The 12,339-nt window shown below is 48.1% G+C and overlaps 1 protein-coding gene across 1 annotated transcript in view; it reads left to right on the top strand.

Annotated features, from left to right (window-relative positions):
* The first annotated feature begins 1,052 nt into the window (after window positions 1-1,052).
* nfia (nuclear factor I/A) overlaps window positions 1,053-12,339 on the top strand; it is a 73,109-nt gene continuing 61,822 nt past the window's right edge. The window contains exon 1 of the mRNA XM_044128526.1: window positions 1,053-1,257. Coding sequence (XP_043984461.1) covers window positions 1,162-1,257 — 96 coding nt within the window. The 5' untranslated portion in view covers window positions 1,053-1,161. The remainder of the gene's footprint in view (window positions 1,258-12,339) is intronic.

The following is a 12,339-nucleotide window of genomic DNA, read 5'->3' as shown; positions in this document are numbered from 1 at the left end:
AAACCCGACCCGCCGCACACCTTCACCTGGCACGAGCCCGGACAGAACCGAACCAGAACCAGAACCCGGGCTGGAGCCAGAACTTCAACCCGAACCCGGCTGAAATAATACCAGGTCCAGAAACTCCTGCGGGTCGGAACTTGATCTTCACAAATTAATCCGGACATTTCCAGGAAGGTTCGGTTCGGTTCCGCTCCGCCCATAGATGAAGGATAAGGACAGAAATAAAATGATCCCAGAACCGAATGAACCGAGCCGTTCAGCCGAACCAGTCGGAACCGGGCCAGCTGTTCTACCAGCAAGAATATTAGATGTTCCGAACTTTGTGTTTCTGACGGAATCAGTTTGCCATGAAGATCCGGTCCAGGTTCTGGTTCCGATGCCGCTGTTTGTGACATTCCTCATAATTCAGTCCGTTACAGAATTTAAATTAAATCCTGAACATTTTTTGTTTTGATGAAATTGATTCAATTTCTGAAACAACCGAAACATTTTTTAAACTTCAAACAGATTTTAAAAAATATAAAAACTAAACTGAGAATAAAAAGGAAACATGAACCACCTGATGAACGGATGAACGGATGAATGGATGAACTGATGAACGGATGAATGGATGAATGCTTTATTAACCCCAGAGGTTCATAAAGCCCTCGGACTTCCGGCTGCTGTTGGTTCCGCTCAGCAGATCCCGGGTCGGTTCCCCTCTGCTGCCGGGTTCGGTCAGAACCGGGTCTGGAGGTCAGCAGGTGTTTACATGAGGAAGAACAAGAAGTTTGGAGTCACGTGGTTCACCTCCTGATGATGATGATGATGAAGCTCTAATTAAAGCGGAGGAGGAAGAAGCGACCCGAGGCGCTCAGCGGAGTGTGTGTGTGTGTGTGTGTGTGTGTGTGTGTGTGTGTGTGTGTGTGTGTGTGTGTGTGTGTGTGTGTGTGTGTGTGTGTGTGTGTGTGTGTGTGTGTGTGTGTGTTTTCCTGCAGCAGCCTGCTCACCTTGCCATGGGCTCCACACCAGATTGGTCGGTTTTTTTTTTTTTACCCATGATTCCTCCCGGTTCGGAGCGGACTACATGTTGGCCGTCATGCCAGAACGAGCGGTTCCTCCGTGGGGTCCTGGTGCGTGCAGAGCCGAGCCGAGCCAAGCCGAACCGAACCGCAGCAAATGAGGCTCTCTGACGGCGGCATGGCAGCCAAAAGCTCCGAGGGATCCATTAAATGGCAGCTCTGCTACGACATCTCCGCCCGAACCTGGTGGATGGTGAGTTGGACCAACTTTTTGGCCTGGTTCTGGTTCCTCCTTCCTTCCGCGCAGCACTCCTCCTCATCCTCTCTGCAGCTTCATTTTAACTCTCGCTTTACACGACTTTCCCAACTCTTCGGGACTGGTCCGTGTCGGGTCTCGTTCCGGTCCCGCTGTGGTCCGACTCCGGCCCGATCCTAGTCCGGTTTTGGTCCCGCTCCAGTCCCGCTCCGGTCCCGGTCCAGTCCCGTTCCTGTCCCGCTGCTCACGGCCCCGGGCTACGCTCCGCGGCTCGGTGTCATCGCCAGGAAGTGTCCGGCTCTGAGTGCGCTCCCCACGGCTACTAATTAGCGGTCGGCCGCCTCCCTGGCCCGGTTCGGGCCGAGGCTCGGGTCGCCGCGCCGGGACACAGTAGGCAGCGTTTGGCGGTCAGCGGGGCCAGGCGACCTTTGACCCCCCCGTCGCTGAGGGTGCCGGGAGGGGGCGGTTCTGGGGCTACAATGGCTCTTTGTGTTCTGTTGGTCCAAAGCGCTGCCCGCTGCGAGGTTCGTTACCGGACAGCTCCCTGCCAGGCCCCGGTCGCAGCGGCCTGAGCCCGGCTCGGAGCTCCGGACGGACCGCCGCCGGCTCCGCTCCAGAGCTGCAGGTTCGGGGAAAGCAGCAACAAAGGTGGCTTTATTTTCTCTGGAACGGGACCGAATTCCCTGCACCTTTTGGACCGGGACACGCAGACCGACATGGACACGCAGCGACGGCTTGTGACCGACCTGCATGGACCCGAACCCGCGTCTGTGTTCGGCTTGTTCAGTTCTGGTTGAGCTGATCGGGGAAAGTTGGATTAATGCCCCGCTTTTATGTCGATGTTTTATTATAATTGGACAAAATTTAATTGTTTTTATATAAAATAAAATAATTTAATTGGCGGTTCGGATTTAATCTGAGTTTCATTTGGAGCAGAAAAAAAAGATCGGAACCGCTGCGGGTCCAATGAAACGCAGTAAATTTCTGCTGGTGTCTAATTTGCTGCAGTTTAAAATTAAAATTTTAGTTTAATATTTGGTTCAGTTTTTTACCCTGAAAATATTTCGTTATTAAAATTTAAGAAACATAAATTCCAGATTTTACTCCGACATATTTGAAAATATAAAAACATAATTTAGTCTGAAAATGCTGGTATTATTTTGTTGTTGCGTTTTTACAGCAAAGCAGGAAAATTACGATTTCTAATAAATTAAGTTTTAATTCCTATAAACGGACCGAACCGGACCGGAAAATGTTAGAAAGTTCTGGATTTTCTGTTGTGCTTTTATTTAATTATCTGAACTAAATTCATCTGAAAACTGTGCAATAAACTTCAAATATTTAAAAAGATTTGTTTGTTTTTAAAATATATCAACATTTAAAAATATCCATTTTAATTTCTGATGAGAGAATTTATTTCCTCCGAACATGCTGAGCCGCTGCCGGCCCATTTGGACCGGTTAGTAGCAGCCGAACCCCCGCCAGTTGCAAGAGCAGAACCGATCAGAACCGACCAGGTGGAGGAGGCGCTGCAGCAGGAGTCTTGTTGTCTTCATTGGGGTTCTGGTTCTGCTTGGCAGACGGAACCAGAACCCAAACAGAACCTTTAAATGAGCACGTTTAAAGGAGTTGAAAAGTTGCTGATATTTTCAGAATTTTCTCTGATGGGCGGTTCTGATGGATCCGTCCAACAGAACCGTTTTACCAGCCTATCAGAACTTCTGAACCAAATGAAGCAATAAGATAATTCTGCATATTTCTGTGGTTCTGATCCATATTCATGCTCAGCCACCAGTTCTGGTTCTGGTTCCGGTCCTGGTTCTGGTACTCTAAAAATACTCAGAAACTCATGGATCATATTTAATATTCGCTCATATTTCTAATCCTGCCGAGTTCTGGTCGGCATGAACAGCAACATGAAGGAGACTCGGTCGGACTGAGACTCGGTCGGAGACTCGGACTGACAGGTTAATTATGTTTCATTTCTAGGGTAAAAACCATCAGAATAAATCATGACATCGGCTGATTCTGACCCTGTTGTGATCCGGTTCTGGTTCTGGTCCTGGTTCTGTAGGGTTAACAGTGTGTCTGTGTCCGGGCCGGGTTCTAGTTCTGGTTCTGATTTGGACCGGGTCTGCAGCAGCCAGAGATGATTAAAGGAGGAAATTGGAGGATTAGAGTTTGTCTGCTTGAACTTCCTGAACACGCCGTCCTCTCTCTCTCCCCACCCCGCGGCCTCGCTCGCCCCGTGGCCTGGACAACGTGACATCACGCCCACATCACGTTGCCCCGGCAACCGGAGGCGTAGCCACCATCTCCCGAGACAAGAGGAAGTTTGAGTGATTTATTGTCTGCTGCGGTAATGACGGCAGAATTCAAAGTTTGTATCCGCTCCGGTGAACGTTCACTGCGGTGAACGTTCACACTCGGCCTAGTCAAAGTTTCCTGCTCAGCAGCTCAAATGTGGAAAATGAAAAAATCAAAGTCAAACTTTCTGATCTGAGATCCGAACTGATGCACTTTGGACCGCAACCTGCCACTGGTTCTGCGGTGCCGAACGACCCAGAGCGGATGGGATCTGGTTCCTCCCCTCGGTCTGGTTCGGATGGGTCCGCCTCAGCTGCTTCGGTTCTCTGGGCTTCTGGGTCGAGTTTCAGCTCTAATCCAGACCAGAACCGACCCGCCTCATGCTGAGGTCCAGATCGCTCCAGGCTCCAATATCCGGTCCGGTTCTGCAGTTCAGCCTCAGATAACAACTAATTATTATTATGATTATTGTTAATTAATTGTTATTAATATTATTAAAGGCATATGATTCTAATCCTGCAGGTTATTAAAATATCGAGTTTATTTCAAATATAAAATCTAGTTCAGCTAAATTTACTAAATTAATTTGATGTCAGTCAATATTCTTCAGTCAGAATCTTTATGAAGTTTAAATGAGTTTTCAGATCTGAGGCTTGAAAATGAAAATATTAGAAAAAACAGTTTGTGATGAAACTTTGTAATGTAATCGTTAGTATTTTTATAGAACTAAGCTATAAAAAATAATCCTGGTTTTTACAGGATTATTGTGGAAAATCGTTTATTGCTCATAAATCTCATTTAGTGATTCTCAGCAGAAATCACTTTTAATAAGTTGTTCTGCTGCTGCGCCTCATTAACATATTTAAATTAAACAACTTTATCTGATTAATGTGAATTTAGCAGCAGGAACCGGGCCGTCATGGTTCTGATGAAGAGCAGACTCCTCCTCCTCAGAGGTTCTGGTTCAGTATTTCTCATAGTGGACCAGATGTGGACCGGCCCATTTCAATCAGGGAAAGCAGGACCGGTTCTGGTTCTGGACCTTCTGACTCCGACCTGACTGTGGTTCTTCAGCAGAACCATCGTAGTCTCGGTACCAGAACCTCAGTCCCGCTCCTGTGGTTCTTTGGAAGCGACACCAGAACCAGCCCAGGATTCTGGTCTTTAAAAATAAAACTCCATAAAAACACAAATAAATAAACACAAATCTGTAAAATAAAAAGTTAGAATTAAACTCTGAAAGTTTATTTTCAGACCCCACCTTCCTGTTTACCAGGTTTTTACCCCGTGGTTTTGGGAACTGACGGTCTGATGGGATCTGGGTTCTACTGAGCGCCATGCTAACATGCTAACACCAGGACATTAAATATGATCAATACAAAAACAATAGCATAAGCACTAAAAATCCTTCAGCAGAAACATTACTGAAAGTCACGTCTTCATGTGAAATCATATTTTATTTCAATGTCTCAAGTTTCAAACTGTAAACATTTTATACCTGATTTAGTCCAATAAATATTCATAAAAATCCATAATTCAGCAAAATGAAGGACCTGGAGGACTAGGAGGACCTGGAGGACTAGGAAGACCTGGAGGACTAGGAAGACCTAGAGCAGTGGTCTCCAACCTTTTTAGTACAGCGGACCGTGAGCTGGCGCAAGACTCAACCCTCGGCATCCGGTGTACGATTTTCAAAATAAAAGCTCCTCCAGACTCAATACATAGAACGGACATATTTAATTATTTCTTGCGCGGCCCGGTACCAATTGGTCCACGGACCGGTGGTTGGGGACCACTGACCTAGAGGACTAGGAAGACCTGGAGAACTAGGAGGATCTGGAGGACCTGGAGGATTAGGAAGACCTGGAGGACTAGGAAGACCTGGAGAACTAGGAGGACCTGGAGAACTAGGAAGACCTGGAGGACTAGGAAGACCTGGAGGACTAGGAAGACCTGGAGGACTAGGAAGACCTAGAGGACTAGGAAGACCTGGAGAACTATGAGGACCTGGAGAACTAGGAGGACTAGGAGGACCTGGAGGACTAGGAAGACCTAGAGGACTAGGAAGACCTGGAGAACTAGGAGGATCTGGAGGACCTGGAGGATTAGGAAGACCTGGAGGACTAGGAAGACCTGGAGAACTAGGAAGACCTGGAGGACTAGGAAGACCTAGAGGACTAGGAAGACCTGGAGAACTACGAGGACCTGGAGGACCTGGAGGACTAGGAAGACCTGGAGGACTTGGAAGACCTAGAGGACTAGGAAGACCTGGAGGACCTGGAGGATTAGGAAGACCTGGAGGACTAGGAAGACCTGGAGAACTAGGAGGACCTGGAGAACTAGGAAGACCTGGAGGACTAGGAAGACCTGGAGGACTAGGAAGACCTAGAGGACTAGGAAGACCTGGAGAACTACGAGGACCTGGAGAACTAGGAGGACCTGGAGGACTAGGAAGACCTAGAGGACTAGGAAGACCTGGAGAACTAGGAGGATCTGGAGGACCTGGAGGATTAGGAAGACCTGGAGGACTAGGAAGACCTGGAGAACTAGGAGGACCTGGAGAACTAGGAAGACCTGGAGGACTAGGAAGACCTAGAGGACTAGGAAGACCTGGAGAACTACGAGGACCTGGAGAACTAGGAGGACTAGGAGGACCTGGAGGACTAGGAAGACCTGGAGGACTTGGAAGACCTAGAGGACTAGGAAGACCTGGAGAACTAGGAGGATCTGGAGGACCTGGAGGATTAGGAAGACCTGGAGGACTAGGAAGACCTGGAGAACTAGGAGGATCTGGAGAACTAGGAGGACCTGGAGGACTAGGAAGACCTGGAGAACTAGGAGGACCTGGAGGACTAGGAAGACCTGGAGGACTAGGAGGACCTGGAGGACTAGGAAGACCTAGTCCTACTAGCATGCTTCTCTGAAGGTAGTGAAACTTGCTGACCATCAGGACTTGTCAGGATGTTCCAGGACCTGCAGGACCCGATTCTGCTGACTGAAGGTTCTGACCTGATCCGCCTCAGTTAGCGATAGGCTAATGCTAGCAAGTCTCCTGTCTGTTTTAATAGGACTTGTTGGTAACCAGGTCCGCTCCAGGTCCAGTAGGACTAGCAGTTCCAGCAGGTCAGCTGACTGGGGAACCAGCAGAGCAGGTCACATGACCAGTTCTGGTCGGTTCAGGTTTCCTGGGACCAGCAGTTCGGTCTGACTCTTCATCATCATCATCAGCCAGAGGTTCTGGGTCAGACCTCAGAAGCGGGTCAGAGGTTCTGGGTGTGATACAGCTCCGGCCTGTTTCCACATGTCAAAACGATTCTGTGTGGAGCAGCAGCCAATCAGAGGCCAGGCTGGGCGTAGGGGGCGGGGTCTGTGGTGACAGGAACGTGTTGGAACCAGAACCAGCGGCGCCATCTGCTCTGGGCCGACGCCGCGGTGCGTTCGGGTGCCAGCCGCCACGTCATTCTTCAGGCTGTTTGCTCCGTTGGCACCGCTGGGCTCCTGCCAGGCAGCCGTCAGGGTTCTGGCCCGGTACCAGCGGCGTCGGTTCTTCCTGTTTGCAGCTTCACGCCTTGCTGCTTTGAATCGTCTGAGCGGATCTGTCAGGAGTCCGTTTGGATCGGAATGCCTCCAGTTCTGGACGGTCTGTCCGTGCTGGGTGGCAGAACCAGGAGAACCTGCTACGGTCCGGTTCTGATCCAGCAGAGTAGATTCTTTCTTCCTGCAGGTGCTGAAGGGGAGCTGAGCATTTTACTGAGGATGACGGATCTTTTCCCCTACAGTATCAACACACACATTAGTGTTGATATTTTAATCAGACTGACCCGTCAGCATGAAGCCTTGAGCCAATGGCCAGATGACCTGCAGATAATATCACACTGTTTAGGTTAAAACAACATTCATGCCCAAGTATTGAGGCTTTGCATCACTTCATCACTTCATCACTCAAAGCGCCATGATGTAGACAGGAAGTGAGGATCAGGAGTATCGAACTGAGCAGCTGAGCTTGTTTTTGTCGGTGTGTTCATGGTTTCTACCTGCTGGAGTCGAGTTCATTTCTCTGTGAAGGTCACACACCTGGCTGGGCTCCTGGACGGAGGGATTTACAGGAAAACAGCTAGCTCAGGAACCGACCAGAACCTCCTCCCTGCTGACGACTTGATCAAATTACCGACTTCTCCTGAATTCACCACAGGATTTATGTCACTGTGTCATAAACGGCGTTTCCCTTTAAACTGCAGCAGCTTTAAAAACCTACAGAAGACCCTCATAGGTTTTTCCCATACATGCTAGGCTACATGACGGTGTGGCATTGTTTCCATGGTTACTGATGGTTAGACGCTATCTTCTCCATAATGCTATATTTGGTATCTTTCTAATCATATTTACTTATAAAGTACATGAACGTTTCTCTTCTTAGCTTGTATGAAGTTAAATCCTCGGTTACACCAACAGCAGCCAGTCGTTATGACTGTCGGCCATCTTTCCTCGTTAAAATAAAAAGACAAGCTTGGTTTTGACCCTGGTCTGTCTGTCTGTCTGTCTGTCTATGCAGCCGACATTGTGACCATTTTACTAAATAAAAGCCACATTAGGACACTACATGTACATATTTCACAGGCTTTAGAGGACGGCACAGGTAGTGATGTCAGGTCACTGTCTCCACCAGATGTCACATATAGATTTGTGTCTTAACTAAGAGTATTAATATTATGATAAAAACATGTTATGTTTACTACCGGTTACCTTCCTACTGACTAACATTTAGTAGTTTACTATGATAAACACTGACCGTTTATCTACACTTTCTGACCGCCGATTGGTCAGTTGCTGATAAATACCCTGGAATGATTGGATGACAATGGACCTAACCACAGGGCCGCTTTTCATTGGCTGATGCCCGTTCTACGTGGTCACGTGATTGGCCGTCTCACAAACAGCTTCCTGTTAGCTAAGTACAGCATAATAGCAGCACTGATACACCTTGTAGCCTGTCTGCTACAGTCTTATGTTAGCTAAACAGATCAATATGCAACGTGTATCTGACTCACACTGAAGATTTTATTTTAGCAGAAAAGGTTTTGGACTAAACTGTTCCTCCTGTTAGCCTCTCTAGCACCAAGTACAGCTGGTCAATCAACCATCGCTGTGTTCAGGGAACCAACGATTAATAATCCAGAAATAAACTTGATATGGTAACGGACTGAATGTTTTGTTTTTAACGTAATCTTTGCTCGTCTTGCGGGGCACAGGCGGTTGCCATGGTAACAGGTGTGTTTAAACTACAAAGAGAGAGAGAATAAAAAGGTAGGAGTGGTTTTGAGTTGATCACCTGTTCGGGTTATTTTACCTTTGTTTACCTTTGCTGTGGTTCATTACAGCCGCTCTAGTTTCTAAACGTTGGACTAATTACCTTGTTCCTTTGTGAGTTTACATCATTCACAACAAACATCACATAGAACAAATAGATTTCATTAAATTTTAACAAACAAATGGCTTCTTTACCTTAACAGAGCTCTTTGGTTCCTCCTATCAGTCTGTAGCTTCTCATATTGAGGTCAAAGGTCAGATCTACCACAACTGCTGGCCTCAGGTTTGCAACCAGCTTGTGACTGAGAAACCAGTAACCTCCTCCCAGTTGATGACATGAACTTGTTAGTTCCTCTGTCCATTGCAGCAGGTGATATATTGTGAAAATCTGGTAGAAATGAAGCAATAATGGAGTCATGTTTCCATAGAAACAAGAGGTTTTGATTGTGACTTGCGGTCACGTGGGTCGGTTGTGGGCGGAGCTTGTAAGGTCCATTGCTCATGTCTGCATGGGGGCGGAGCCAGCATCAATACCATATAGACAAAGTTCAAATCCTCTTGCCTGATTTTTTTTTAAACTCAGTATTTAATAATTTGTTTCTATTTTGTGTCTTTTGATAAAAATGCCGCAACAGCTACATATAAATAATATTAAATCAGATGGAAAAAACCCAAATCTAATATTGCCCAGGGAGTTTTGGCGCCCCCTAGTGTCCCTCTGGCGCTGCCACTGCTCCCTGATGATGGTTTCTCTCTGTTCCCATGGAAATGGTCTCTTCCTGTCGGCCCGGTTCTGAGCGGTTCTGAGCGCGCTCAGTGTGATCTTCTTTGCAGCTCTGAGTGATTAACCAATCAGTAAATGGATCAGAACCTCAGCACAGCAGCTGGCCCGATCCGATTAGCGGCGCTGCCAGATGTTGGAGGACCTGCTGGTTCTCTGGGTCACATGATCTGGACCCGACCCATTTACAGAACCGGGCCATTTTCTGTGACCCACCTTCAGGTCAAAGGTCAACAATGAAGACGTTTCAGGATCTTGATCTCCTCCGACTGCAGGAGGTGGCACAGAACCCAATCCTCTCCTCCAGAACCAGAACCAGAACCAAAACCACCGGAACCAGAATCATCAGACTTCCGATGGTTCCGGTGGTTCTGGTTCTGATGGTTCTGGCTCTGTGAAGTGTTTCCAGTGCGAGTGCTGCAGGTCAGCGACCCGCCAGGTCCAGTTGCAGACTGAAACCGGACCCGGCTGCTAGTGGACCTGGAATTGAAGCAGATTGGGTTTCTGAGGATGGTCCTGGAGAGAACCGGACCAGGCCGGGTCCAGGTTGACCCCCTGCTGGGCTGGAGCTGCTCAGAGGGAAAGCAGAGTGGGAATCGAACCGGCGACCTGGAAGGAAAGCTGGAGCGGTACTGGCCCACAGCATGATGCTGCCATACTCAGACGGTTCTGGTCCGTCCAGCTCTCTGCTTCTGGTTCTGTCTGATATTTAAAAGTTCTGGACCAGAACCCGACCTGCAGCTGGCTGTTTCTGGACTGGAGGGGGCGCCATCCAGGCGCCGGGCCCAACTGGGTCGGAACCAGAACCTTCAGCCTTAGCCCCCTGGCCCAGCAGGAAGCGTGTATGCAGTTCTGGTTCTAATAAAGCGGGCCGGGCCTGGGGCTGAACTTCCTGCTTTGATTTATCTCAGATGTAAACAGAGAGCCTTCCTCCTCCTCCTCCTCCTCCTCGGTTTATTTGGGTTCCGGAACCGGCCCGGCCGGCGCTGTAACCGGATCGCTGCGGCTCGTCAAAACGTTGCAGGTCCTGCAGAACCGCAGAGCAGGAAGTTCCCCGATCAGCAGATCGTCTTCAACAAATAAAATAAAATAAAATAAAATAAAATAAAATAAAATAAAATAAAATAAATTCCTTCCTGGTGAAACATCCTGGATAACGAGGAGCAGCTGGACACACACACACCAACACACACCAACACACACCGACACACACCAACACACACCGACACACACTGACACACTGACACACACAGACACACACACACCCAGACACACTGACACACCCAGACACACACACACACACTGACACACACACACACACCAACACACACACCGACAAACATACACACACTGACACACACACACACACACACACCGACACACACACACACACTGACACACACACACACACTGACACACACACACACACTGACACACGCACACACACCAACACACACACCGACAAACATACACACACTGACACACACACACACACACCGACAAACACACACACACTGACACACACACACACACACTGACACACACACACACACACTGACACACCAACACACACACCGACAAACATACACACACTGACACACACTGAGAGCCCTGAGCCTGAAGTTCGGCTGTAGACCCACAGAACTGCTGGTCAGAACTGGGTGAGAACCGGATCAGAACCTGTTCAGAATCTCAGAACCTTCTGATGTTTTCCACCAGAACCAGCAATTCAGTTTGAAGGTTCTGTCTGCAGAGAACCTTCTAGAACCCTTATTGTTCTATTGACCAGGAACCAAATATTGGGCCAAAGTTCTGGTTCAGGGTGGTTCCGTTTGAGGCAGTTCTGCTGGACCTTAGGGTCGGTATCGTCCCGTGATTTGTTCCGTATTTCTCTAAATGTCTGATAGACGCCCATCAACAGCAACTGCAACAAAATGAATCAAATCACACACAGGAAATATTATTCTGCTGAATTCTTGGGCGGGAGCTAAAGGACCGCAGACGCTGCGAACCGAGGCTGTTGTCATGGTTACCTAGAGACGGACACCACCATCATCCATCATCCATCCATCCATCATCCATCCATCATCCACATCCATCCATCCATCCATCATCCATCCATCATCCATCCATCATCCATCCATCCATCCATCATCCATCCATCCATCATCCATCCATCATCCATCATCCATCCATCCATCCATCCATCATCCATCCATCATCCATCCATCCATCATCCATCCATCATCCATCCATCCATCATCCATCCATCATCCATCATCCATCCATCCATCATCCATCATCCATCCATCATCCATCATCCATCCATCCATCATCCATCCATCCATCCATCATCCATCATCCATCCATCCATCATCCATCATCCATCCATCATCCATCATCCATCCATCCATCATCCATCCATCCATCCATCCATCATCCATCATCCATCCATCATCCATCCATCCATCATCCATCCATCATCCATCATCCATCCATCCATCCATCCATCCATCCATCCATCATCCATCCATCCATCATCCATCATCCATCCATCCATCCATCATCCATCCATCATCCATCATCCATCCATCCATCCATCCATCATCCATCCATCCATCCATCCATCATCCATCATCCATCCATCCATCCATCCATCATCCATCATCCATCCATCCATCCAT

This window comes from Gambusia affinis, linkage group LG10, assembly GCF_019740435.1.
Source record: "Gambusia affinis linkage group LG10, SWU_Gaff_1.0, whole genome shotgun sequence".
NCBI classification, from domain to species: Eukaryota; Metazoa; Chordata; class Actinopteri; order Cyprinodontiformes; family Poeciliidae; genus Gambusia; species Gambusia affinis.
Note: the sequence above shows the minus strand (reverse complement) of the source record. Positions and strands in the feature narration are given on the sequence as shown.